Source organism: Mchenga conophoros, linkage group LG2 (assembly GCF_057382185.1).
Source record: "Mchenga conophoros isolate Kocher_MC1m ecotype Shallow Benthic linkage group LG2, M_conophoros_male_GT1.1, whole genome shotgun sequence".
NCBI classification, from domain to species: Eukaryota; Metazoa; Chordata; class Actinopteri; order Cichliformes; family Cichlidae; genus Mchenga; species Mchenga conophoros.
The window spans coordinates 2,292,014-2,319,114 of record NC_140527.1 but is presented as its reverse complement, the minus strand read 5'-3'; the positions used below and the strand labels follow the sequence as shown (position 1 = coordinate 2,319,114).

Below are 27,101 nucleotides of genomic sequence, written 5' to 3'. Positions count from 1 at the left end.
GTCTGACCAGAGGGTAAAACCTGTTTGCCATGGTGATGGGCGAGGAGGCATCTCCACATAAGGAGATAAGCCTGCAGAAGAAGAAACCTGAGCCAAATAGGGACAACTGTTGGTTTGCAGTCATCATGTTAACATGCACTTGTTGTTTTTGTAACAACTTCTGGGACATATTAAATAATTCTCCCTTTGGAACACAACAACAGTTGCCCAATTTTGTGTTGTTGTGGTTTTATACAGCTGGCAAAGCTAAATCTGACCACTTGATAAATCTGAACAAGAAAATAACATAAATCAGAGTCTGATATATGAACAAACAGCTCTATAAAAATGAATACTGACAGGAAACTGAAGCTTTTATTGATGGAAGTGTTGCAGACGTGAAGCCGTATTCTCACAGAATCCAATTACAATGTAAATTTAAGAAATAAGACTTTAAAAATATGTTCTCTAAAATTACAGATAATTTAATACAAATGAAAAACAAAACAAGCTACCAAACAAATAAACTATGAACCAATCTCTCTCCACACAGGTAAACATTATGGTTGAAATAAATTTAAATCATAAGTTTCCTGAAATATGGACATGGAGATGATTAGATAGTATAGAATATTAATTTTAATTACGACCATTTAGACACCATACCATTTAATTTTGACACAGTTTTCTTCCCACGGAAGAAACAAGGAAAGTGACCACCCCACTGAAGTGACCAGAACCATTAAACTGGGGAAAGTTGGCAAAAAAAACCCACATGGACATAGCATCAAGGTCATCTGATCAATCTAGCACCCCGGGAGGAGCCAATGTGTCAGCACTGGGAACCCCACAGTGTTGGTAAGAAGGGAATTACTGGCCATAGATTGAAACTTTACACCAAAAATGCAGATAAAAATGGCCACAATAAATATCTGAACCAGTCAATGTGGAAAAAGAGCTCAACGTGATCAGTGCTCACAAACTCCTCAAATTCAATATATGGATTGTAGCAAAATCTGAATTATCTATTAATGTATTGTGAGGGGAGCAGGCCTCTTGTTGGCTATACTGACTGCTGTGGAACAAATGGCCTGCTCATCAGTGTGTCAAACAAACCCTTCCACAGAAAACATGAATCGAACAATACTTTTCTTTTACCAATTAAACGAAATAACTGTAACTGTAAAAAATCTTCAGACAGTAATTAAGAATCTCCCAAGCTATCCAAAGATAATGAAAAGGTTACTTGCCAAATCTAAAAAGCTCAGTTGTTTATGGAAAATATCATTCAGACTTTAAATGATCAGCAGTGGAAGCATTTGGATCCTGACCTGAGTGTTTCCAGTGTACAATGTGGACTCTGCAGTGCAGCAGACAGAAACTTTGCTCCTGAGACCTGTAGGTTATTGTTACTGAGGTCCAGCTCTTTCAGACAAGAGGACACAGAGTTGAGAACTGAGGACAGAGCCTCACAGCTTCTCTCTGAGAGGTTGCAGTGACTCAGTCTGAAAAAAACAAAAACACAAATTAAATTATATCAGTTAAATGAAACCATTTAAAAAAAATGCAATACAATTAATGGTTAACTAAGATAAGATAAGATAAGATAAGATAAGATAAGATAAGATAAGATAAGATAAGATAAGATAACCTTTATTAGTCCCACAGGTGGGAAATTTGTTTTGTTACAGCAAAAGTGCAAAGTTATGTAGCAGAAATTAGGAAACACTGGAATGCAATAAAATACAATAGAATAAAATAAAATACTATATACAATAGAATAAAATAGAATAGAATAATATATACAATAGAATAAAATAGAAATACAAATACTATATACAACTGAGTAGGAAAATACAAAAATACAACTTCGTCAGAAGAAGAATTGCACATATAGCAGTCTTATTGCACATGTGTGGGTTTGTGTTTTTGATCAGCTGCAAAAGTCTTTGTTGTGGAGTCTGACAGCAGTGGGGAGGAAAGACCTGCGAAATCTCTCCGTCCGTAGCTTGCCATCACCAGTGTGTGAATGTGTGTGTGAATGGGTGGATAACTGGATATGTAAAGCGCTTTGGGGTCCTTAGGGACTAGTAAAGCGCTATATAAATACAGGCCATTTTACACCGTGGGTGCCGCAGTCTCCCACTGAAGGAGCTGTTCAGTGCTGTCAGAGTCTCATGCATGGGGTGGGAGATGTTGTCCAACAGGGATGACAGCTTAGCCACCATTCTCCTGTCACTCACTACCTCCACTGGGTCCAGAGGGCATTCCAGAACAGAGCTGGCCCTTCGGATCAGCCTGTTCAGTCTCTTCCTGTCCCGCCCCAGCAGACCACACCATAGAAGACGGCTGAGGCCACCACAGAGTCATAGAAGGTCTTCAAGAGTGGGCCCTCCACTCCAAACGACCTGAGTCTCCGCAGCAGGTACAGCTAAATAGCTTAATCAAAACACAACTGTCCTTCTATATCAGCACTTACTCCATGTAAGCTCCAACTGCTGCACCTTCTGACATGAAAACAAACTGTAAATCTAGTAGAAAGGTCATTTCTGGCCCATGATTGGAAATGTAATCTTCTCAGATCTATTTAATAAGGAGGCTGGCCTCAGCCGGACCCAGGTAACCCCCCCAATACATAACTACTTCAGGTAATAAGCACGTTCTGGAGGAATTTTGATACACCCTTATAGCATTGCTACAGTTAATAAACATACTGAATCCTTGAGGCAAACAATATAGAACATGTAGTGTCACTGGCTAGTCATCCTCTGGAGACAGTCCTAGACCAGGGAAAAACAGTCAAAAATACAAGACATCTTGTCGCTTAACCTGGTAGTATAGAAGATCAAACCCAAAGCCTCCCATGGGCAGCGTTGACGTAGGTTGAGTGGAACAGAACAAGTAAGCATCCCTTATGAACAGAACAATCACAACACATCTATCTTGTATGCAACCACCCCTCAGTCAACAATGAGCTTGTCTGTATGATAACGGTTAGTCCACCTGGTACCATTCCAACCATCAGTGATCCTGGGGCACTGGCGGGGTCTCAAATGATAGCGCGCCACCTTGGCCAGTTGAGATGCAGAGACACCCTTAGAGGGGTGCCCGGCTGTGCCGTCATCCACCGGATTCAAGAATGAGGGCTGAACCCACGCTCCAGTCTCATCTGGCCTCTCGTGGACTGGAGCCCACTGTCCTGAAGGTGGTGTGGAGTCCCAGGCATAAAAAGGGGCACAACACGTTCACATCTCCCGCATCTTCACCGGTGTCAAACCTCCCCCAGCTTCTGAGTAACCTGGTGGGGGGCTGTGAACAGGGGCACCAGCTTCTCAATGAAGCTAGATTGGGCATCTGAGTAATGATGAGTTTTGACTTTGACCAAGTCACCGATTACATAGGTCATCGGCCGGCGCCTCAGGTAAATGGCCTGTATTTGTATAGCGCTTTTCTAGTCCCTAAGGACCCCAAAGCGCTTTACACAACCTGTCATCCACCCATTCACACACACTGGTGATGGCAAGCTACATTGTAGCCACAGCCACCCTGGGGCGCACTGACAGAGGCGAGGCTGCCGGACACTGGCGCCACCGGGCCCTCTGACCACCACCAGTAGGCAACGGGTGAAGCGTCTTGCCCAAGGACACAACGACCAAGACTGTCGGAGCCGGGGCTCAAACCGTCAACCTTCCGATTACAAGGCGAACTCCCAACTCTTGAGTGTCTGCCTGGCTCAATCATGGGCCTCCTGCAGTGAAGCTTTAAGGGTCTCTGGATAGGGGATGGGGGTCTCCTTGCTTTCCACAGAGGGCCTTGAAAGCAGGTCAAGTGGTGTCGCCAGCTCGCTGCCATATAACATCATAGCAGGGCTGAGTCCTGTACTCTCATGGGGGGCCGAGCGCAATGTGAAACAGATTTGGGACATGAACTTATCCCATGAAGTGTGTTTATCATCCACATACACACGAATAGCTGTTTTGAGAATTCTGTTCATTTTTTCAGTCCGAAATAAGGTACCTAGGGGCCCTGTGTCTAGCGAACACTTCACTAACAAACTTACTAGCTGCCACTTGAGCAGTTCTATCCTGAACAGCACACACCTTGATCCACCTGGAGAAGTAGTCCACAAAGACCAGTATGTAAGAGTTGCCAGAAGCGGTGCGAGGCAGTGGTCCGACAAAATCGTTTTGGGCCTGGGTAATAGAGCATGCCGTCGTTGACCACCAAGGACAGTGGATATACGGACGGGGGGACAACTCCAGGTCTCGGAGCTTCTGACCCGTGTCTGGGTCATTCAACTGCCGCTGCCTGAGTTGTGCTCGGTCCTCCAAAAAAATGGGTATCATTTTTTTGGAGGACCGTACTTATGATACCCTTGTATCATAAGTACAAGGGTTCATGCCCCAGATAACAGCATGTTCTGGCAGGATTTCAATAGGGGGACCCTCAGACTCAAGCAGGGGGTTGTGAGACAGACCATCTGGCACCCTGGTGTGCACCCTTGCTTTAAGTACAACGGTGAAGTCAAAGTCCGGCAGAGGCCGAAAGGGAGCACACGAAACTGAAACATCCTGTGAAACACAGGCCGTTTTGGGGTGCGAGTCCTCTGAGAGTAGCACCTGCCAGTAACCTCTCGGATCCAATGTCGAAATGAATCGACCTCTTGCCAGGAAGTTGAGAAAATCGTTGACTCGTGGTAAGGGGTATGAGTCCTTACGCATCACCTGGTTCAGCCCCCTAAAGTCCACACAGAACCATGGGTCTGAGCCCAGCCTGTTAACAATCATGACAGGCGAGGCGCAGGGACTTTTGGAGGGTTCGATTTTTACGTCTTCCAGCATTTTCTAAACCTGTTCTTCAATTTGTTGTTTTTTGCTGGGGAGGTGCGCTACAGGGGTTAATAGGCTTTGCATCTCCCATGTCGATCGCATGCTCCGTTAAGGACATGCGACCCAAATGGCCGTCAAACATATCGCTAAATTGCTCGAGGAGGTCAACCAATGATTCTCTCTCACAATCTGCTAGGTTTGCCTCTGGAGCTTTAGCCTCCAGCAAACAGTTTGAATCCTGTTGGGATACAAATTGTTCACCTGAATGCCTTTGACTCGCACAGCAGACAAGGACGCCCCCCTTGTCAAGGGTGGCGTTGAATGCCACTGAGTTGAAGTTAACTTTAGCTTTCAGTGGAGTATTCCAGTGCGCTCTAGACTCCACATCTTCCACGTACCCAACAATGCCTTGCACTACCTGGGGGGCATCATGTGGGTGAGGCATATTTTGCAAATGGGGGAAGGGTTGCCTCAGTGAAATATCCTCCCTCCTCTGGGGTTTCCTGACTGCCGGCCAGCTACACGAGCTGCTGGTAGTCACTGGAGCCCCTCTGCATCGGCTGGCCCTAGGGCTGATGATGGCAGGACTGGGTTGCTGGGAGGCTGGCCTGGGTGTGGCAGCACCTCGTTCTCTTAGGGGCAACCCAGATGCAACTTGGGCACGTACGCGTGGTAACCCATTTCCCATTTCACAAGCCTCTCACTTCCACACTTCTCGTACTTCGTAGTACGCGCCGTACGTAGTGCGCGAACTGCGTGTACTCCGAAGCATGCGGTTGCTGGATTGGGACACAGCCCATGTGTCTGCGTGGGATGCCATTTCAAGTCTGTGGCCGAAACTACTCTCTCCGAACAAGAGTTATGGCAAAGTGGAAAGAGTGTTCACACAGTGTCAATATCAGTCAGATGCCGAGTGTCTGTGCACACTGTGATGCCTTAATGTCTCACACAAAATAATACGTCCCTCTGAATGAACACCAAGTCAAACTCACTGTGGCTTTAGCATTAGTATTAGCACCGCTGATCTCATAACAGTACAATATTACTGCGCTGGCAGTCCCATGGACCATACAGTTACTCATGGAGTACTCTTCTTCAGCAGGCGAGCGTTTCAGCCAGTGGGTCGGCATTCTCCCCTGCCTGCGAATATCACTGAAATTGCGAGGTGTTAGCTCCATCACAGCATCCTATCAGCTTGGTCATTGTGGACAGACAAAAAAAGAGAGAAAAAAAAAAGACGCCACTTCCCGATGTTTCGCTCGCAGAAAAATGGAGGTTAGCCGGACAACTCGGAGGCCAGTCAGTTAGATAGAACAACAGACCTTTAACAAGACCATGCAAGCCAGGTGTCCAAGGCTCTGCCCTATTTGTACATACATGTGCCAGGGTTAGGTAGCCTGTTACAATGGTATGGTCTCTCTAAACCAGGGGTAGGCAACCTTTCTGATGACGAGTGCCATCTGAAATTTCCTCAGAAGTCAATGTGCCATATGATTGCATTAGCAATAAATTTAATAACGCTCTATATGAACAGTTACACACTATATAGAACCACTTTATAGAATTATATTTGTTTGCAGATGTTGGCAGCTATCAGCGAATAGTTATCAGCTATTCTGAAACAAAAAAAAGACACTTTTTATCCATAACAAGAACTTCATAACAGCAAATGAACTGTACAACAGAAAATGCACATTCTATTTATGGTCTCCTCACAACAATGATAAGAAAAATAAACTGAGCCAATATGGCATGTTTGTTAATACATATGTTAATCTGATCTCTAGTCTCCCACTCAGAGACTCAGGTCTCCGAGTGTCCAGCATTCAGAGGCTACCTGAGGACTCATGTGAGAGAGAATCTGCTCACACAGACATGTAGAGCCAAATACTGTCAATAAGGCCTCTGCAATGTTCTGAAGACAGTTAAACTTGTCAGGTAGTGACGTCCAGTAGGTGAACATGCAGCTCCATGAACACAAACAGCTGTGGATTCCAGCTGTTTCGATGTTTCATTAACTGGCATTAACTCAGTCAGTTAATGAGAGACAAATCCAGCTGCTCATTAAAGCTTTCTGGTTTGATCATAAACATTGGTCCAAACACCTGAAAGTCCCAAAAACGCATTGTGAATTCTGTCTCGAGTCTACGGATGTATCCGTGTATTTCCGTGGTGCTGATGCTGCGCTGAGCGGACAGCTGCTGAAGCTTTTGAAATGTCGGAATGTGGAAAGCTAGCAACGTCCCTCTCATCGGTAGGCCAAGTTATTTTTAGCCAATTACAAGCTGAATCTGGTAGTTGGGGTTAATAGCTAAGATACCGTCATTAAAAAGCGGCACAACTAATGTGTGTATGCGAGCTAATCTGCGATGTGCACCGCTGGCGCGGCCATTTATTTTTTAATGCACATTCTCAGATTAATTCACTGCGTGTCGTGCCCGGGCTGGACTGGGAAAAGAAATCAGCCCGGGCATTGTGAATAGAGACCGGCCCACCAGGTATTAAAGCCATAAAGCCTTTGAATGAAAACAAACGCTGTTGACAGTGATGCACAGTCTTGTTGGTATATGTATGATTTCTATACATTTTACGTCAGATAAAAACTTTGGTTGTAACCTTCAGATAATTATTTAATAATAGCGAGACATTTTAAATGAGAATAAGAAAGTATTTCTTTGTGCCCCCCTCTCCCTGTTAATGCCCTACCTGCCTCCCTGGCAAAACTTTGCTAGACCCGCCCCTGCACAGTTACCAGCTGTCAGCTGCTTAGAAAAGGATCCTGGTGTTATTTATCTCTCAGAAACAGTTGATAACTTCAACTCATTCATGTCACCTGAAAGGTAAACCTGTTTCTCCATCACCTGTTCAGCTCTGATGATTCAGTAAGGACATCTCCTGGTTTCATCTTCATGTTTCCCTCTCACCACATATCCAAACCACATCATGACCAGCAGCTTTACAGCTGTGGCTCCAGCAAACATCAGCTGATACTAGAAATTAATATTAAATAAATTCTACCAACAGCTGATCAAGCTTAAACGTGCTGCTGTTGTTTAGTGCGACAGCCGCCTGTTTCCGCATTCTGGCGCAAAATGGGCGGTAAATAATAAAGAGAGAAAAGCCGATCAGCTGATCATTGATCAGTTTCATGATTGAAGTAGCAACAGGAGAGGGAGGGGGGAGAATGAGAGGAGAAGAGGCAGCTGTGCAGCAAAGACACAGAATAACTCCAGCTTTGTGTCTTTTTCCATTCTAAGTCCGGGACAAACTGTTCTCCTTTTCACCTCAACACGAAACGCGTAATATTTTCTCTGAATACGGGACATTCCGTCTTTTGACATTTGGCAACTCTACTAACTAACCTTATGAATAAAATAAAGTTCACTATCAGTAACATCATAGCACCCACCCAGCTGTATAGAAACTCCGTCATGCTAGCTAGTACGCAGTACAAGTTATTGTAAGGTAAAAAGTCTGCAAAACAAAAATAAACTCCACCTAAACTTGGTTTATATGTTTCCCAGACAGACTGCAGGTCATAACTTTTTACCTGAAGTTCAGTTCACCTGACACTCGGACCGGCGGCCGCCTCGGGGCTCTCCTCTTGCCTCCCCTTTCCCTCATCCACCTGCTGGCCTCTGCTAATGTTACTGAATCTGTGGAAGCTACGCCATAGCCACTACCAAACAACTGAGTTATTTTTTACACACTGGCCACATCTGGCCAATCCACCGTCGACCCCTGCTCTCAACAGATGCATGGAGAGCAGCATACTCGGATGTAATGGCTGCGGCTGCACTCACACTAGGAGACTCTCCAACTACTACAATGATAGGCCGACGCCCCCCTATGTTATACCATAATAAGGGTTGTTACAAAGTCAGGTAAAAAAAAAAAAAAAAAAAAAAATTACTTATCATCAGCCAACAAGGGGGAAAAACAGTGAGCTTGAATGGTCTTCTTGCCCAAGGAGTCCTTGGGCAAGAATGGCTATCAATGTAGTGCAACCAAGGCCATCATAAAGGACAGCTATCATTGTACAGGCCATCCAAGTTGATCTTTAACTTTTCATTAGGATGCCACTTTAAAAATCATCTAGATTGGATCTAGAAAACAATTTAGGTCCAATTTAGGTTCTGACCTTTAGGTCAGAACAAAAAGAGAGCTGTTGTGTGTGTCCAAGGGGAACAGGAAGAATACATACATGATAGATATGCAACACACAGAGGAAAACTCTGCCCATCATGTCTTTCATAGGCTGTTAGGAAAAGAGATGAGAAGGTTTGCTTTAGACTAGGTCGCAGTTTATCATCAAAGGCTGACAAACAGGCACCATGCTGCCAATAAATGGTTTGAAGTCTGACTTGGGTTTTTTTGTTGTTGTTATTGGTTTTCTTTTGTTTGTTTTTTTAATCAAGATCAAATTTTATGGCAACCATAGCAGAGATGACCAGGGAAGGTGTGCTTAAAGGGGAAGTGGCTAAAACAGCTCATTTTAGATTGAAGATTAACTGATGTGCTGCACCAAAGTCTGTACCAGCATTATGACAACCCCCGCTTGGCAACAGTGTGAAAGAAAAACTTGAAGAAAAGCACGTTCAGGGAGGGACAACCATCTGCTGCGACCAGTTTGGAGTGAGGGAAGAGAGCAGGCCAAAAACAACAAAGAAACAAAAAACCACACTGTGGAAGACCGAGGCAGAGTTTAGTAATCAGTTCAATTCAACAATGGAGCATGAACACATGGAAAGTGGAGACAGGTGGGTGAAGAAGTAATGCTCAGTACATCCTGGGAACTGCCCAGAAATCTAAGCTTAAAAAAATGTAACTAGGGATGTTTCGATAGCTAAAATGATTCACTGAGTAATTCAAAGAACTTGATTATAAAACATTCTCAGTGAAAATGCTTTGTTTAATGCATGAGCCACCATGCATGTAAAAGCGAGTGTTTCACCAACATTTGTGACTGAAAACAGACCAGCAGTATCTAGGAGCATGCATGTGAATATAAAGTATTACAACATTAGCAAATGCAGCCCCCCAGTTTTTAAAAAAAGACTGATAACACTACAGCCGCAGTAATGACCAAAGTTTTTGGTTGATTCAGTGTCTTGAGTACACCGAGTTTTTGAGCCATCAAAGAGGTTAAAGTTATACTGGAGAAATTCCAAAAAGAGAATTCATATGACGACAGAAAGCCTGGTGAAATAAATTGCTGACACAGTTGGATGTTAAAAACTACAAATGTACTCACAGAGCTTTGTTGGAGGCTTTGACCACTGGCAGCAGCCTCAGAAGAGCCTCCTCTGAAGCAGAGTATTTCTTCAGGTCAAACACATCCAGATCTTTTTCTGATGACAGTAAGATGAAGACCAGAGCTGACCACTGAGCAGGAGACAGTTCATCTGTGGAGAGACTTCCTGATCTCAGGGACTGTTGGATCTCCTCCACTAGAGAACGATCATTCAGTTCATTCAGACAGTGGAGCAGATTGATGCTTTTCTCTGCAGACAGATTCTCACTGAGCTTCTCCTTGATGTACTCGACTGTTTCCGGATTGGTCTGTGAGCTACTTCCTGTCTGTGTCAGCAGACCTCGTACAAGAGTCTGATTGGTCTGCAGTGAAAGACCCAGGAGGAAGCGGAGGAACAAGTCCAGGTGCCCATTTGGACTCTGTAAGGCCTTGTTCACAGCAGTCTGGTGGAGAGATTTTAAACTCTTTGTCTTTTTAAAGAATTTAGACCACGGTGTTGCTTGTTGTTCTTCCAGCAGGTTGACTCCAGAGTTGATGAAGGTCAGATGGACATGAAGAGCAGCCAGAAACTCCTGAACACTCAGATGGATGAAGCAGAACACCTTGTCCTGGTACAGTCCGCTCTCCTCTTTAAAGATCTGTGTGAACACTCCTGAGTACACTGAGGCTGCTCTGATATCGATGCCACACTCTGTCAGGTCTGATTCATAGAAGATCAGGTTTCCTTTCTGCAGCTGATCAAAAGCCAGTTTTCCCAGAGACTCCATCATCTTCCTGCTCTCTGGACTCCAGTGTGGATCTGTCTCAGCTCCTCCATCATACTTGACCCTCTTCACTTTGGCCTGAACCACCAGGAAGTGGATGTACATCTCAGTCAGGGTCTTGGGCAGCTGTCCTCCCTCTCTGGTTTCCAGCACATCCTCCAGAACTGTAGCAGTGATCCAGCAGAAGACTGGGATGTGGCACATGATGTGGAGGCTTCGTGATGTCTTGATGTGGAAGATGATCCTGCTGGCCTGCTCCTCATCTCTGAATCTCTTCCTGAAGTACTCCTCCTTCTGTGGGTCAGTGAACCCTCTGACCTCTGTCACCATGCCAACACAGTCAGGAGGGATCTGATTGGCTGCTGCAGGTCGTGTGGTTATCCAGAGGCGAGCAGAGGGAAGCAGTTTCCCCCTGATGAGGTTTATCAGCAGCACATCCACTGAGGTGGACTTTCTAGGGTCAGTTAGGATTGTAGTTTTGTGGAAGTCCAGAGGAAGGCGACACTCATCCAGACCATCAAAGATGAACACAACCTGGAAGTCTTCAAAGCTGCAGATTCCTGCTTGTTTGGTTTCAATAAAGAACTGATGAACAAGTCCCACCAAGCTGAACTTTTCCTCTTTCAGCACATTCAGCTCTCTGAAAGTGAATGGAAATATGAACTGGATGTCCTGGTTGGCTTTGTCTTCAGCCCAGTCCAGGCTGTATTTCTGTGTTAAGACTGTTTTCCCAATGCCAGCCACTCCCTTTGTCAGCACTGTTCTGATTGGTTCATCTCTTCCAGGTGAGGCTTTAAAGATGTCTTCTTGTCTGATGGTTGTTTCTGGTCTGTCTGGTTTCCTGGATGCTGTTTCAATCTGTCTGACCTCATGTTCATCATTGACCTCTGCAGTCCCTCCCTCTGTGATGTAGAGCTCTGTGTAGATCTGATTCAGGAGGGTTGGGTTTCCTGCTTTAGCGATGCCCTCAAACACACACTGGAACTGCTCTTCCAGGTTAGACTTTAATTTAAGTCGACAGTTTTGAAGAGCCTCTGAATTTGAAACAGGAGATAAGATGATTGGCCAATTGCGGTTTATAGTGTAAATAACTTCATTTATTTGCCTATTTTAATTGAATCTCATGAGATATTTAGGATTTTTTTAAAATAGTCCACTGAATCCCAGCATGTCTTTTCCCCACAATGAAATGTTTGAACAATAATACCTCAGACCATTAAAAATAAAAGCCTAAAAGCCTAATTTTAACTACTCTTTCTTCACGTAAAAAGGAGAAAGGATCTGTGAGTACTGTCTAGTTAAAATATATATATTCTTTATTTAATTTTTTTTTTTTTTTTTTAAATTCATTCCTGTAAAGTTTATGTAAATAATGGAATGAAAGAAAAAAGAAGATAAAAAAAATAAAATCAGGTTTTATGACATTTTTGAGAAATCCTAAAAAAAATAGATTTTTAATCAGTTTTATTTACATAACGCAAAATCACAGCAACATTCATCTCAAGGTGCTTTACATTGTGAGGTAAAGACTCTACAATAATAAAGAGAAAACCCAAACATTCAAAGATCTTCTATGAGAAAAGGACTTGGTGACAGTGGTCTGATCATTTTAGTTTGGAAAACATGATTGGTAATTAATCTTTTACATAGTGTCTTTTTTTTCATATTGTAAACTACTTTCTGCTTAGTCAGTGGGAAATTGGAGGTGTAGCATTTATTTATTAAGAATTTTAAGGTGTGTCAACTTAACTTTTTGATGAACTGGCATAGCCATGTTTAAGCTGTCTCAGTCTCACATTCTACATCTCAAGGTGTCTAATGTTTAGTCACTCCTTGGCCTCATTCAGTTATTATTAATGTAGCAGATTCATAGACTTGGAGACTGTTCTGCACCAGACTGATATAGGACTGCTTTCTGCCAACATCTCTAAAGTTAGAAATATCCTGTCTCAGAGTGACGCTGAAAAACTAGTTCATGCATTTATTACTTCCAGGCTGGACGACTGTAATTCATTATTATCAGGAAGTCCTAAAAACTCCCTGAAAAGCCTTCAGCTGATCCAAAATGCTGCAGCAAGAGTCCTGACAGGGACTAGAAAGAGAGAGCAGATTTCTCCTGTTTTGGCTTCCTGTTAAATCCAGAATTCAAAATCCTGCTCCTCACATACAGTGGGGCAAAAAAGTATTTAGTCAGCCACCGATTGTGCAAGTTCCCCCACTTAAAATGATGACAGAGGTCAGTAATTTGCACCAGAGGTACACTTCAACTGTGAGAGACAGAATGTGAAAAAAAAATCCATGAATCCACATGGTAGGATTTGTAAAGAATTTATTCGTAAATCAGGGTGGCAAATAAGTATTTGATCACCTTAAACAAGGAAAATCTCTGGCTCTCACAGACCTGTAACGTCTTCTGTAAGAAGCTTTTCTGTCCCCCACTCGTTACCTGTATGAATGGCACCTGTTTGAACTCATCATCTGTATAAAAGACACCTGTCCACAGCCTCAAACAGTCAGACTCCAAACTCCGCCACGGCCAAGACCAAAGAGCTTTCGAAGGACACCAGGAAAAGTATTGTAGACCTGCACCAGACTGCGAAGAGTGAATCTACAATAGGCAAGCAGCTTGGTGTGAAAAAATCAACTGTGGGAGCAATCATCAGAAAATGGAAGACATACAAGACCACTGATAATCTCCCTCCATCTGGGGCTCCACGCAAGATCTCATCCCGTGGGGTCAAAATGATCATGAGAACGGTGAGCAAAGATCCCAGAACCACACGGGGGGACCTGGTGAATGACCTGCAGAGAGCTGGGACCAAAGTAACAAAGGTCACCATCAGTAACACACTACAACGGCAGGGAATCAAATCCCGCAGTGCCAGACGTGTTCCGCTGCTGAAGCCAGTGCATGTCCAGGCCCGTCTGAAGTTTGCCAGAGAGCACATGGATGATACAGCAGAGGATTGGGAGAATGTCATGTGGTCAGATGAAACCAAAGTAGAACTTTTTGGTATAAACTCAACTCGTCGTGTTTGGAGGAAGAAGAATACTGAGTTGCATCCCAAGAACACCATACCTACTGTGAAGCATGGGGGTGGAAACATCATGCTATGGGGCTGTTTTTCTGCCAAGGGGACAGGACGACTGATCCGTGTTAAGGACAGAATGAATGGGGCCATGTATCGTGAGATTTTGAGCCAAAACCTCCTTCCATCGGTGAGAACTTTGAAGATGAAACGAGGCTGGGTCTCCCAACATGACAATGATCTAAAACACACCGCCCGGGCAACAAAGGAGTGGCTCCGTAAGAAGCATTTGAAAGTCCTGGAGTGGCCTAGCCAGTCTCCAGACCTCAACCCCATAGAAAATCTGTGGCGGGAGTTGAAAGTCCGTGTTGCTTGGCGACAGCCCCAAAACATCACTGCTCTCAAGAAGATCTGCATGGAGGAATGGGCCAAAATACCAGCTACTGTGTGTGCAAACCTGGTAAAGACCTATAGTAAACGTTTGACCTCTGTTATTGCCAACAAAGGTTATGTTACAAAGTATTGAGTTGTATTTTTGTTATTGACCAAATACTTATTTTCCACCCTGATTTACCAATAAATTCTTTACAAATCCTACCATGTGGATTCATGGATTTTTTTTTCACATTCTGTCTCTCACAGTTGAAGTGTACCTCTGGTGCAAATTACTGACCTCTGTCATCATTTTAGGTGGGGGAACTTGCACAATCGGTGGCTGACTAAATACTTTTTTGCCCCACTGTACAACGTCTTAAATAATCAGGCCCCATCTTATCTTAATGACCTTGTAGTACCATATCACCCTATTAGAGCACTTCGCTCTCGCTCTGCAGGCCTACTTGTTGTTCCTAGAGTATTTAAAGTAGAATGGGAGGCAGAGCCTTCAGTTTTCAGGCCCCTCTTCTGTGGAACCAGCTTCCAGTTTGGATTCAGGAGACAGACACTATCTCTACTTTCAAGATTTGGCTTCAAACTTTCCTTTTTGCTAAAGCATATAGTTAGGGCTGGACCAGGTGACCCTGAATCCTCCCTTAGTTATGCTGCAATAGGTGTAGGCTGCTGGGGATTCCCATGATGCACTGGGTGTTTCTTCTTTGTCTTCTTCTTCTCCTCTCCTTGTTTATACAGCACACAGCTGTTATAAATCTCTGGCCCTCTTCCACAGCATGTCTGCCTGTTAAAGGGGAGTTTTTTCTTCCCACTGTTCAAAGGGGGCTGTCTCATTGTTAAGCTTTTCTCTGCACTATTGCAGCGTCTCTGCATTATAACATGAGGCACCTTGAGGTGACAAAAGACAGCTGGATTTTATGTGAATTCCAATCAGGTTTTAGACTTTAATGGACATTTTTTTTCTGGTTATTAATTATTGACTTACTTTGATAATTTTAAACTAATAACATCCTGCACAGCACAGTTAAAATATTGAATATCTTTAGTTCATTCATATCACAAATTAATAAAACATTTCTAAAAACTCCAGTTTAAAATGTAAAAGCCATTTAAAACCATGAAGAGTGAAGGTCTAAATGTATTATAAGCATGATAACTGTGACTATTTCTGAGTGCAAACATGCTAGATGTTTTTCTAGATTTCTTATAAACTGCTATGAGCCATCCTCACATCTCATGTAAAGCTGTGTAACCATGTCCTCTGTTTTAATGTTGTTTGCTGTTACATGCAGAAACTAAAGTTAGACATTATTAAACCAAACAACCATTGGAGCTCTGACTTTAATCATACATACACTGAGGCTACAGAGATACCACATGGAAATAATCAGAGCTCTGACTGGTCAGCTCAGGCTTCATGTGTTTCTGCCATATTGACGTCTCTACAGACAAACACACGAATTCTTACCTTCTGATAATCGCGATGAAGCTTCCTGGGCTGAGGGACTTCCTGTTGGAGGAAAGTGCACCTTGAATCATGAACTGCTCTCTTTAAAAATGAAAGCCTACCTGGCTTCAAAATCATGTAAATGTAACATTTGTACTAAAGAATTAAATTAGAAAGACACAAAACTAAAAAGTCAGACTAAAACAGTTTAATACCTTCATAAAATAAATTGTGACAATGCCTTGTCTGCATACTGCACCGAGTGTTTAATGTTTCTTTTTCCTCTGACTGACCTTCATTCATCTTCTTTAAAATCAACCTTGTCACCTCCATCACACGGTCAGTAGTATATGTCTCCACCATAAGATCCACTGTTCTTGTTCTGCTTGCTTTCTCCAGACGGCTCTTTTTGATGGTTGTGAAATCACCTCCAGGTCCTTTCTCCAGATAAAAGTGGAAACGTTCCAGCTCCTCTTCTCCCAAATCATCCAGCATATCCAGCAGCTGCTCCTGAAAAGACTTCTCCATCTTTGATCTGTAAAACATGAGAACATGTCTCATCACATCTACTTTTTACTTATTTAGTATATTTCACAGCAGATTACATTTTCAATCTGGATTATGGGAAAACCATCACATACTGCAGAGGTTACCAAAGTGGGGGGCCAGAGCCATATTTTCAAGCCAAAGACTAGAAAATATGGTGAAGCAAATCTTCCCTTTGGCTTCACCTGCACAGGTGCTGAGGTAGGTCTCCTTGCAGGATTGGTTTTCCCTGCGTTGGGAGCAGCGCTGGGCTCTTCAAATCACAGACAAACAGGATCCCACAGCTGTTTATGTTTTTAAACCCATTTTGCACAGAGAGGCATTTTTTGATTTGATTGCAATGTTGAATATTATTACACAGGAAAAAAAACAACTACACGTAAAATAATGACACCGTGACGCCTCTGCCTTTGTAAATGGAGGGACAGTAGCTGCGTGTAAACCTGCAGACAGTCAGATTAACAGTATTTCGTCTCTATCTGCCATTCTGCAGTTCATCTCATGTAAACAATAACGTGGCCACAGCGTGACGTGAAAAAAGGCACATAGCTTTGATGTTGTGTGCCAAACTCCGTATTCCTCGTCCACATGTAAACGCAGTTTTCAAAAATCTCCAACCTGACAGGAGTTTTAAAAAAATCTCAGTTTTCGGTGATTAGAAACACTGTTGAAGTGTGGACGAAAGATCCAAACGCATAGAAAAAGGTGCGAAAAGTTGCGTTTTCAAAAATACCAGTGTACATGTGGACGTAGCGTAAAAGAGTTAATAGTTTATTTTACTGCTGCCTGTAATTTATTGCAGTTTTCTGTTATTTGTTTAATTGTTTACAAAAGGTTTGAGGTGTGAAATAAACTGCAATGGAGTTCCTGTAAAACAAAGGGGGGCCTAGCGAAAAAAAGTTTGGGAACCACTGACATACTGAATGATAATGACTTCATGAGTAGACCTGATACAACAAGAACAAGAATACAACAACCCAAATGCCTCATTAAACCAAAATCATGTAGAACTATATGTGACACAGTTAACAGCGCCCTCTGGTGGTGCATATTTAATTTAATGGAGCTCCAACTCTGCTGCTAATATACAAATGAAAAAGAAACTGACAGAACTGATCAAACTGTTAACAGAAAACAAAGAGAGCTTACAATCTTTAGAAAACTGCTTACAGTCAGCTGAAGTCTATAAAACAAGAAATATGAAATCAAATAAAGAAAATAAAAGCAGAGGAGTCCAGAAAAAGATGAACATTCAAACGAGTCTACATATATACTAGTACTGGTTTAACATGAGGTTTCTAAATCTGCCGTAGAGTGTGGTACCAAGAAGGAATTCGTCATAATCACAGTCAGAATATAAATATTTGATGATGGGATCACTCTGGTCCTTATTCCTGTTGAATCTAATGAGAGAGTTCAACACACACCGCTTCACATATGAACATAGAAATATGTGTGAAAAAGAGCTGAGCTGACATTAAAAATGATGCAGGATTTGTTTACAAACACTGAGTCACAACAACATTTAGACACACATTACCTCTCTGCATGAGAGGAACCAATGTCCTTGAACTCATCACTCTTTAAGGACACAGAGCTGGGTGGAGGTCCAGGTGGGTTCCTGTGAATAATGATGGCGCACTGATGTGAGTGCTGAGCTGTGACATGGAGAGCAGTCATGGACAGTTAGAGATGGTCATCTCACCTCTGAGCTTTGGTCTGGCTCTCATGTTCCCCACACAGAGTGGTTTTAGAGGGAGGGACTCTCGTTGTCCAGCCTTGTTCAATTTTGGCACACATTGGACACCATATTGAGTTGAATTTTTATGCCCACTCATTAACAATGGTTATGTGACCTCACGTTGTGTCTAAAACTGGAAAAAATAAAACACTCACTCCAACACTCTACCAGGAAATTTCAAAGCATGTGGGTCCTTTCCTTGATGCGTTTCGAACTCTGTAACTTCTGTCTGTGTGCAACTCCCTCATGTCAGGTTGGGAAATACAGTGTACAGGTCAGTGACCTGGGTGGGGATAAATGGGATTATTTTGCAGGGACTATGCTATCTTGGAAAATGTTTTATTTTTTATTATTATTATTTTCTTTATTTTCTTATTTTATTTTACAGCTTTAATTGTATGGGCTAAATACCCCAAATGTAGAAAAAAAGTTTATTTTGTTTCTGAGAAATAACACCAGTTAATCTGAAATCTCTTTCTGTCTCTAAAGCAAAGTGACACTGAGTCAAAGAAAGAATTTTAAAAACCAAATATTCACCACCTTTATTTCCAGATCTAGGATTCAAAGATGATCAGCAGAGTTAACACGTTTGAGAATTGGACAATCCAGTTCATTCAAACAGAGCTGCAGTCAGAGAAACAGATGTAGAGACAGAGGAACATCATGTGACTGAGTTTTTTAAACTCTGTACAGATACAGGAGACAGCAGCATCACGTGATGCCTTCAATGACCATGTTCCTGATAATCAGTTATAGGTTTAATAGGTTTTTTTTCTGTTTTTTTTTTTTAACTGAAATTCATTTCAAGAACTTCTTAGTCATTGTTATTGTTGATTGAGTGTGGTCATTACCGTTTTCTGCTTGATAAAGAGCAAGTGGACTCTTCAACTTTCTGTGGTCACAGTCATTAGCTGTTTAGTGTTTCTTCCAAATAAGGACTCATGGAGCTGTTATGAAACAGGAAGTGTGGTTGCTAAACTGTTGCTATGTGTGCTGATGTCATACAGGCTAGGATGAGGGGGAAGTATAAAACAGAGAAACCTCAGACTGTTCTCTTCTTCCTCCTCTGGTCAACAGTCATCTTCCTGTCCATGTCACAACTGATAGATTTGATCTATTCATTTCTGATCTTTGAATATTTTCTTTGCTGGAACTTTTGCTCGAGTGGAAGAAATCTGAAGAGGTTCCTTCTGAGCTCCTGAAAAGACGTCTGTTTTTCTGGTACTTTTTCTGGGGAGAGGTGAAGGTGCCCCTGTGTCTCTAACATCCTCTCAGTGTTGGGATGGTGAATGAAGGAGTTTGGTGCAGTTCCAGCAGAGACACTAAAACACAGCAGTGATTATGTCTAAACAGACAAACATGAACTAAATGCAGTGAAGCTGCTGTTTGTCTGAGTGTAATCAAAAGTCTGAGGGAACTCACTGCACAAGAACATTTACATCTTTCCTCTTTTGTTTCACTGTGAAGGCTGAACCCTGAAGTCAGCAGCATCATTTCAGACAGTTTTACAGTCGAACATTTCTAACAGAAAGTGACCAGAAGTCTCCAAAAGTCTCTGAATCCTCAAATACTGAGAGGAACTCTGCTGTTCCAGCTCAGCTGCTGATCATAGTGTCAACCCGTCCTCACCAACTCCAGATGTTTCCAAGCTGCACATTAATCACATCAGGAAAACAATGTTAGCAAAAACTGACCTCATGTTTGTCTGTGAGCAGCATCAACAGAAACATCAGCAAGAATTTTTACATCAGTCCAAGAATAAAACTGTCCACCTACAGAGCTGCTGCCTCCATCTACAAACTGAACCAAACACTCCACCCTGTACTGAGAAAAGTCTTCACTGTTATTTTTCTACAGATCATCAGTGAAAACATTCAAACTGACTCATCATGGATTCTTTTTCCTTCAAACTACAAACATCCAGTACAATAAAGCTGTCTGTAAACAGCAGCTGAAACTTCCAGAAACAGCAGACAAAAAACTCAGCCCAACACTTCAACACTGAACTAAAACTAAACTTTGAACCTGGTGTCTGCAGCCATCTTTTATGTCCAGACTACAGTGGAAATAATCACTTACACCTGCTTAGAGTGATTTAATGTTAATGTAATCGGCTCATAAATCACATATTGTTCTAATTACACAAAATGAGTTCTAAACCCCAAACTGTTCCTTTTATACCTGATTTTTAGGACCTCCAAGGCTGTAATGTTCATTATCAGTTAGAGCCCCTCCTAATCCTTTTCTTCTTCTTCTTTGGTGCAACCCTATAAATACAGTGTACTCCCCTTTTCTACAATTCCCCTGTGGGGGAGGTTCGTGTCATTTCTTTTCCAACACTGTACAACACACATATGATGTATATTTAGCCACCCTGATGTTTCGGATTGTGTGTTTTTAGTTTAATTATTGTCATTGTATTTGGTTGTGGGAGCTGGAGCAGGCAAGTTAATTACTTGGAGGTCTTTCTTTCTTTTTACTTTTCTTTGTCAGGTATGTCGAATTTTGTGGTTTTTTTTATCTTGTGTCAAATATGTTCCATGTAAGTTCGTACTTTATGTTAAATGTAAAAATAACGGCGCACCACTTTTCTACAAATTCCCCTTTGGGAGAGGAGCTGGAGTGGATGAGTTAATTACTTTTAGGTCTTTATACTGGTTACATTAACACACACATTCGCACAAACAATAAAAGGAGGAAGAGCGTTTAACACTCGGCCTCATTGGTCAAATACGCTGTGAGTCTGTTACTGTGAGCTATGGAGCGGCAGATTTGTGCTGTTTGTGCTGGAACTAAGCTGCACACAGCTGATGTTAGCCAGGAAAACATTACAGATTGCTTCATTTACCTTCACACAGACGTTGTGTCCCAAAACGTAAGCTGCATCCTCCTGAGGCCGCATTTGAAGGCCGATTACCTCAAAGCCAGGCGATGAAGCCTGTCCCAATTCGTCAACTCTTTCAAATGCAGCCGACAAATGCATCCTTCATTTCCCCGAATTTGAAGGATGGGTCGAGTGTGTCCTTCGTGGCCCACCATATCCCAGAATTCATAGCGCGGCCCAGCCAATTTCAGTTTCCAACAATGGCGGCCGCTACTAAGTTTTAATATCACTCTTATTACTCTTTCTGGGTCACAAAATAAACTTTTAACATATTTTCAGGAGAGAAAGTAGCTGTGTAAACTTCAAATATCTGCTCGGTTTATCAAGACATCGCATATTTGCAAAAGTGCGCCGACGTTTTCGGAGACGTCTGTTACCCACCAGCTCGATAGCTAGCCGGGGGGGTTCAATGGTCACACCAGCCGGCGAGAGCAGCGGACTCCCGGCTTCATCGTTTTCAGACCCCCGCGGTCTTTCGCTACTCAGGTTAAACATGATATATAAGTCACTCGGGTGGGTTCCTCCTTTGTTTTCACACAGCTGAATAAACGTCAAACAGAAAACTGATTAAACAGAAGTGTGAGACGGTGCTGAAGCACCCCCAAAAATGGGCTAAAATCGCCCCTGGCTCAAGGTATAAATAAACAACATGTAAGTCAAGTGAAACTATACATTCGATACAGCTCTTGTGTTTTACATGCTTTGGAGTTAGAACTGTTCTTAAGATTCTCTAGATAATTGGAAAACAGGGCTTTAAAAGCAAATATGTTTGGACCCTGTTGAGAAAATATTGTACAATGTATGTGAAATTTGGCAAAAATAATCAGAAGATTGATAATGTATTTTTTTCCTGGAATTATTTTATCGGTATGTGAGAGGCCAAATAGAATATGTTGAAACTTCAGTTTACATGAGGGATCAATTTTGGTGTTTATAAAATTATTTAGATCAATCCAAAAAACATGTGTATATGTGCATTCCAAAATAAATGACATATTGTTTCCTCTGCACTGCTGCAAAAAGTACAAAGAGTATCAATATTTCTCTTAAATTTAACCAGATGTGTCTTTACCGGATAACATCTATGAATCAACTTAAGAGTAACTTCTCTGACCTTATTAGTGAGAATAAATTTCCTTGATAGAATCCAAGTGTTTTTCCAGTTTATATCATTGAAAATATTGTTCCAGTAAAATACAGCTGCAGGTTTGGAAACAATATCTTTTTGAATGATTTGTCTAATACATTGATTTGTGGCTTTATCACTCAATAAAGGACAGATGTTACCGATGTATATGCTAGCAGGATTTAGTTCTGGAATAATACAATTTCTACCTTTAGGAGCAGACACCAGTAACCTTTTCACCCCATCTGGTATTGCATCAAAACCTACAGCATATTCTCTTGCAGTGACAGGAAAATCATAAACAGACAAAAGTTCCTTATAAGAAAATAATTGACCATTAGCATTCAGTAACTGACTCACAAGTAAAATATTTCTATCAACCCATTTCTGAATATATAATAATTTGTTCTTAAATTTAATATCCTGATTGTTCCAAATGAGATATTCATGGAGAGAAAAGTTGCAAGAGTATTTAACCAAGATGATAAGAGTTGACTATGAAAGTTGGAGAGTTTAATCTGTAACTTGCTCCGGCACTCTGTCTTCTCTGGATAGGTCCTCAGCAAACTTCAGGTCCCGGTTCTCCTTTAAGAAAGGAGATGTCTTGGCTGCTTTCCACAGGCCATCTCTAGTTCTGCGGGAGATGAACTGGATGTGAATAGGTCGGAGACTGGTGTTGTTTGGGCGTTTAGAGCCGACCCGATGTACGGTGTCAATGGTGTCATAAAGTTGATTTTTACATTCAGGCAACACGGCCTGACAAATCTGAACAGCAACTCTCCATGTATCCTCTTGTTGCACTTCTTTGACACCAAACAGCCTGAGGTTCCACCGTCTGGAGTATCGCTCGAGATCTGTGATTCTTTGCTGGGTTTTAATCCATACGCTCTTCCTCTTTGGAGATTTTTTGCTCCAAAGTGCCCACTCTGCATTTAACATCTTTTATCTCCTCACATGCAAAGTCCACAGTTTTTCCGATCCCGGCAATCTGTAATGCGAGGTTATCTGCTCGGTTTATCAAGATATCGCATATTTGCAAAAGTGCTTCGACGTTTTCGGAGACGTCTGTTACCCACTAGTTCGACAGCTAGCCGAGAGCTCGAGGGTCACTAGAGCCGCAGAGAACGGCACAACTCCCGGCACATCATTTTCAGATCACCGCGGACTTCCGCTACTCAGGTTAAACGTAATATATAAGTCACTTAGACAACCTAAAAAGTTATTGTTTGGCTTTTTTCCATGTTTTATTTGTTCGTGAGTAAATCGGTTTGGCTGAGATTAAAGTTATTAGATTATTAGATTAAATAAAACGTTATTAATCCCCCGGGTGGGTTCCTCCTTTGTCTTTCTTCAGCTCTCGATGAAGGCGGTCGCACTTTTCTCCTCTCCTCCTTCCCCTTATCTTCCCTGCTTAGCCTCTTGTGTCCTTGTCCTGTTTCGTGTGCATTACTTTCCCTGGAACACTCTCTCACAGTCTGTGTCTAAAACCTAAAAGAGAATTATGGATTTGATCAACTGGTCTCTGAATGCTATTGACACCCTTTTCTCAACGAGAAGTCTGGGCTCGGGAGAGCCCGAGTGCCCTGGAGGGACTTTCCCTGCCGGATACACGATGGACGGGTGGCAGAAATGGAGGATCATGTGCCTGGCGGGACTGTCGATCGAGGACGCTGACGATATCTACCTATTCGGAACCGTGATAACAGGGTTCTTGCTGATCGGAGCTGGCTTGGCCCTGGCTTATCAGAGAATTAAGACAGCGGAACCGGCTGTTCAAACCCCCCCCAAGGCTGCCCGCTGGGATTGAAACGATGGGACGAGGCGCGACTTCTCACAACAAAAGCAGCATGGTTAAGACCTTGGAGATGCTTACAGCTGCCATGAAGACTCAAAATAACACCTCTGAACGTATATTGGGATACATCAAGGAGAGGCCTGCTCAAAATGACACCTTTGAGCGAAAGTTGGATCACATCGCAGAACAGCTCACTGCAGTTGTGGGGTCTCGGAATCACAAGAATGACAACACCATGGAACAGAAGTTTGATACCATCATGGGGAGGCTCGCGGTTCTCCAACGGGAGATTGAGAGACCAGTGTCGGAGTGTTAAAGAACAGCTTTGAAATTCTCCTGAGCTGCTCGCATAAAAGAGAAATCAACAACGTCAACATCAGAATGCGGATACCTCGGCGCCAGCTGCGTGCCTCAAGGCTGGAGCTGAACAACAACTCCCTGATAACGACTGTGTTGAGTCTGTTCCTTCCCATTCCATGCAAGGCCACCTGGGTTGGCTGGAAGACTGTTTACTTAGCCTGGCAGGGCGAAGGACACTGTCTCAGCTGAACTCTGGACACACACACACATACACACTGATATGCACACACTGATCTCCCCTCCCTTTCCAAAGGCCTTCGATGCTTGTCCCCTCCCGGGGAAGATGGCGGTCGACTGGACCAGCGCAGACATGCTGCAGGACCGGATGCGCTGTCTACACCGGCTCTCTCTTACCCTTTACCCGCCCCTGTTGCTTGTCTTGTGTTTCTATGGTGTATTGATAGTCATGTGCTTTTTGTGCTGAGGTGTTTTTTCTGTTATCAAACTGTTCTCCCACTAGGAGCTCAGTCTGAGTGGAGTTTTTTTCTCCTCCTCTCACCTCATGTTATGTATTTTCGTTGTTTTTTCCTATCAGCCGACCTTTCTGACGTGTCTGCCCAATGTGATGTTTGTGTAAAGTTGGTCAGAAGGTTGCTTTGTAAGTGCCCATGCGCCATTAGCGTGCTGCCTGCTGTAACCCTAATTTCCTTCGGGATTAATAAAGTATTCTGATTCTGATTTTTCACACAGCTGAATAAATGTTAAACAGAAGTGTGAGATGGTCGAGAATTTACTCCAGTGTCCTGTTATAATTTAGATAGCAACCTCAGGAGGATGCAGCCCATGAATTTCGACACGACTTGAGGGAACTAAAAAAGTACACACTCGGCCTCGTTGGTCCAGCTGTGAGTCCGTTACTGTCAACTATGGAGCAGCAGATTTGTGCTGTTTGTGCTGGAACTAAGCTGAACACAGCTGATGCTAGCCAGGAAAACATTACACACTGACTTTAATACAAACACACACAGTTTGTTGTGTGAAGAAATCAAACACAAGCTGAACAAACATTAAAGTTCCTAAAGACAAACTGTTAAAAGAGGAAACAAAGAAAACTTACAGTTTCTTCACACACCAACAACAAGCTCCACTCCACGAAGTTAAGGAAGTGGAAGTAAACTTTGAGCCTAATGCGGCGTTTGAGGACACTCGGGAGCATGGAAACACTGTGCTGCGTTCACGTAAACATCGGAAATTCCTGCTGGTTTTCCTGTTTGAAGCACAAACATCCATCATCAGTTTGTTGTTCTTCTTCCTGCAGTGTTTGAATATTTCAGCACTAAAAGGATGTTTCTTCAAAGCTTATTTCAACCTGTTGAAATCATGAATGAAAGTGCAGACTGAGTGGAAGAGCCAAAGTGAATATTTATGTTTTATTTGTTATGGTGCCGCAGGTGTTTAGATTTCCCTGCACCTCAGGTGATTGCATGGGGTTGTGGTCACATGTTATTTACCTGATGCTGGCATTCTCAACTGAGAAGTTGGGTGAGTGGGTTGTTGCACGTCATTTCATGTCACCTTTTAGTCCCGTTCTCAAATGATATAGGTTCATAGATGCGCTATTTGGTTTGAATGAATGAATGTCTGTCTGTCCTGCACTCTCTCTCTTTGTCTTTCTCTCTGATTGTGTAATAAAGGTGCTCTGTGAGGACAGACTGAGGGACCCACTGCTGCACATCATCTGTGAGGCTTTGCAGCCCTGATGATCCACCAGGACAAACTCAGCAGTGTGTGAGGAAGAGGAGGAGGAAGAGCCAGCAGCAGCTGACAGATGGAGAGAATAGACAGACTGTTCCCTGTTTGTGAAGGACTGCTAGGAAAGTTTAACAGAACTGTCTGTGCTGAATCAGTCTTATTAGGTAATGTTCAAATAATGTTATCATCCCAGTGTTTCCAGTGTGAGAGAAAGTACTCAGGGCCTTCAGGTTACACACTATGAAAGGCAGCAACAAGTTTAATGTTCAGAAACCTAAAGTATGTATCAGCAGCAGAATGGAGCTAAAATAAATGTTGGTTCCAGTTCTATGAAGCTTTGAGTATTTTGGATCAGTAGCTGCTGTGTTTGTTGCATCATATTGCTGTAATTGTTTATATGCTTTATATATTCTGAGCTAAGTTGATCTATAGTGTTACATCATATTCTATAAGGATGTTATGTGTTTGTAGACTTTCTGCCCAGTTTGACCCATTTAGCAGACGTCAGCCTGTTTAAGGCTCTGATATCTATTCTGTGTGACTTACAGCAGTTATGACATGGTCTGATTTTCTCACCCAATAAAGGAATATTTCATATATCAGTCTACTCTTCATTCTATCAGACACAGTTATCACAGCTCCTACATTTGCTTTTTACACATATATGTAAGCATTGAGCCAAATGTGGCTCCTCTGGAGCTCAACAGATAGAGGGCTGCAGGAGGTAAAAAGACACTGTTGATGCTTTAACTGTGACTCAGGATTCCTTGCGGGCTGTTTGCAGCCGGCCCTCCTGGTGATGCAAAGCGGGCACTGGGAGTCTCCACACAACCAAGAAGCTAACCTTCGGTACCTTGTCAGTCTCATCTGGACACCAGCCCTGGTTCCTCTTTTCCTTTTCTTTGGATTTATTCCCACCGGTATTTACAGTAGCGTTCACTCAGGTGAGGAACACACAAATGGAGAAGTTTTCCTGTAACTGTCCCAGCTCTCAAAGTAGCTGTCCATTGAGTCTTTAATGTCCAACTACGTGCCCCTGTTGTAAATTCTAGCAGCAGAAACAAAATCAAGACACAAAAAAGTAAAAATATCATTACAAGTGACAATAGCCCCAAGTGTAAAATTATACCAGAGAGCTGCACAAGCGGCGAAGGTTTCTGCCAGAGGGTTCTTCCTGTGAAAAGGGAGTTTTTCCTTCCCATTGTCGCCAAAGTGCTAGCTTATAGTGGGATCATTTGATTGTTGGGTTTTTCTCTGTATGTATT

The 27,101-nt window shown here is 42.7% G+C and overlaps 1 protein-coding gene across 1 annotated transcript; it reads right to left on the bottom strand.

Moving 5' to 3' along the window:
* Positions 1 to 10,058: 10,058 nt before the first annotated feature.
* Positions 10,059 to 25,169, bottom strand: LOC146581449 (protein NLRC3-like). The gene is made up of 5 exons (XM_085282842.1): positions 17,944 to 25,169; positions 17,779 to 17,859; positions 15,986 to 16,227; positions 15,714 to 15,755; positions 10,059 to 11,860 (listed from the first exon to the last, which is right to left on the bottom strand). Exons 1-5 carry the CDS (start codon positions 18,036 to 18,038, stop codon positions 10,059 to 10,061), a joined length of 2,262 nt encoding a protein of 753 aa, XP_085138968.1. The 5' UTR covers positions 18,039 to 25,169.
* Between the last annotated feature and the right edge of the window lie 1,932 nt (positions 25,170 to 27,101).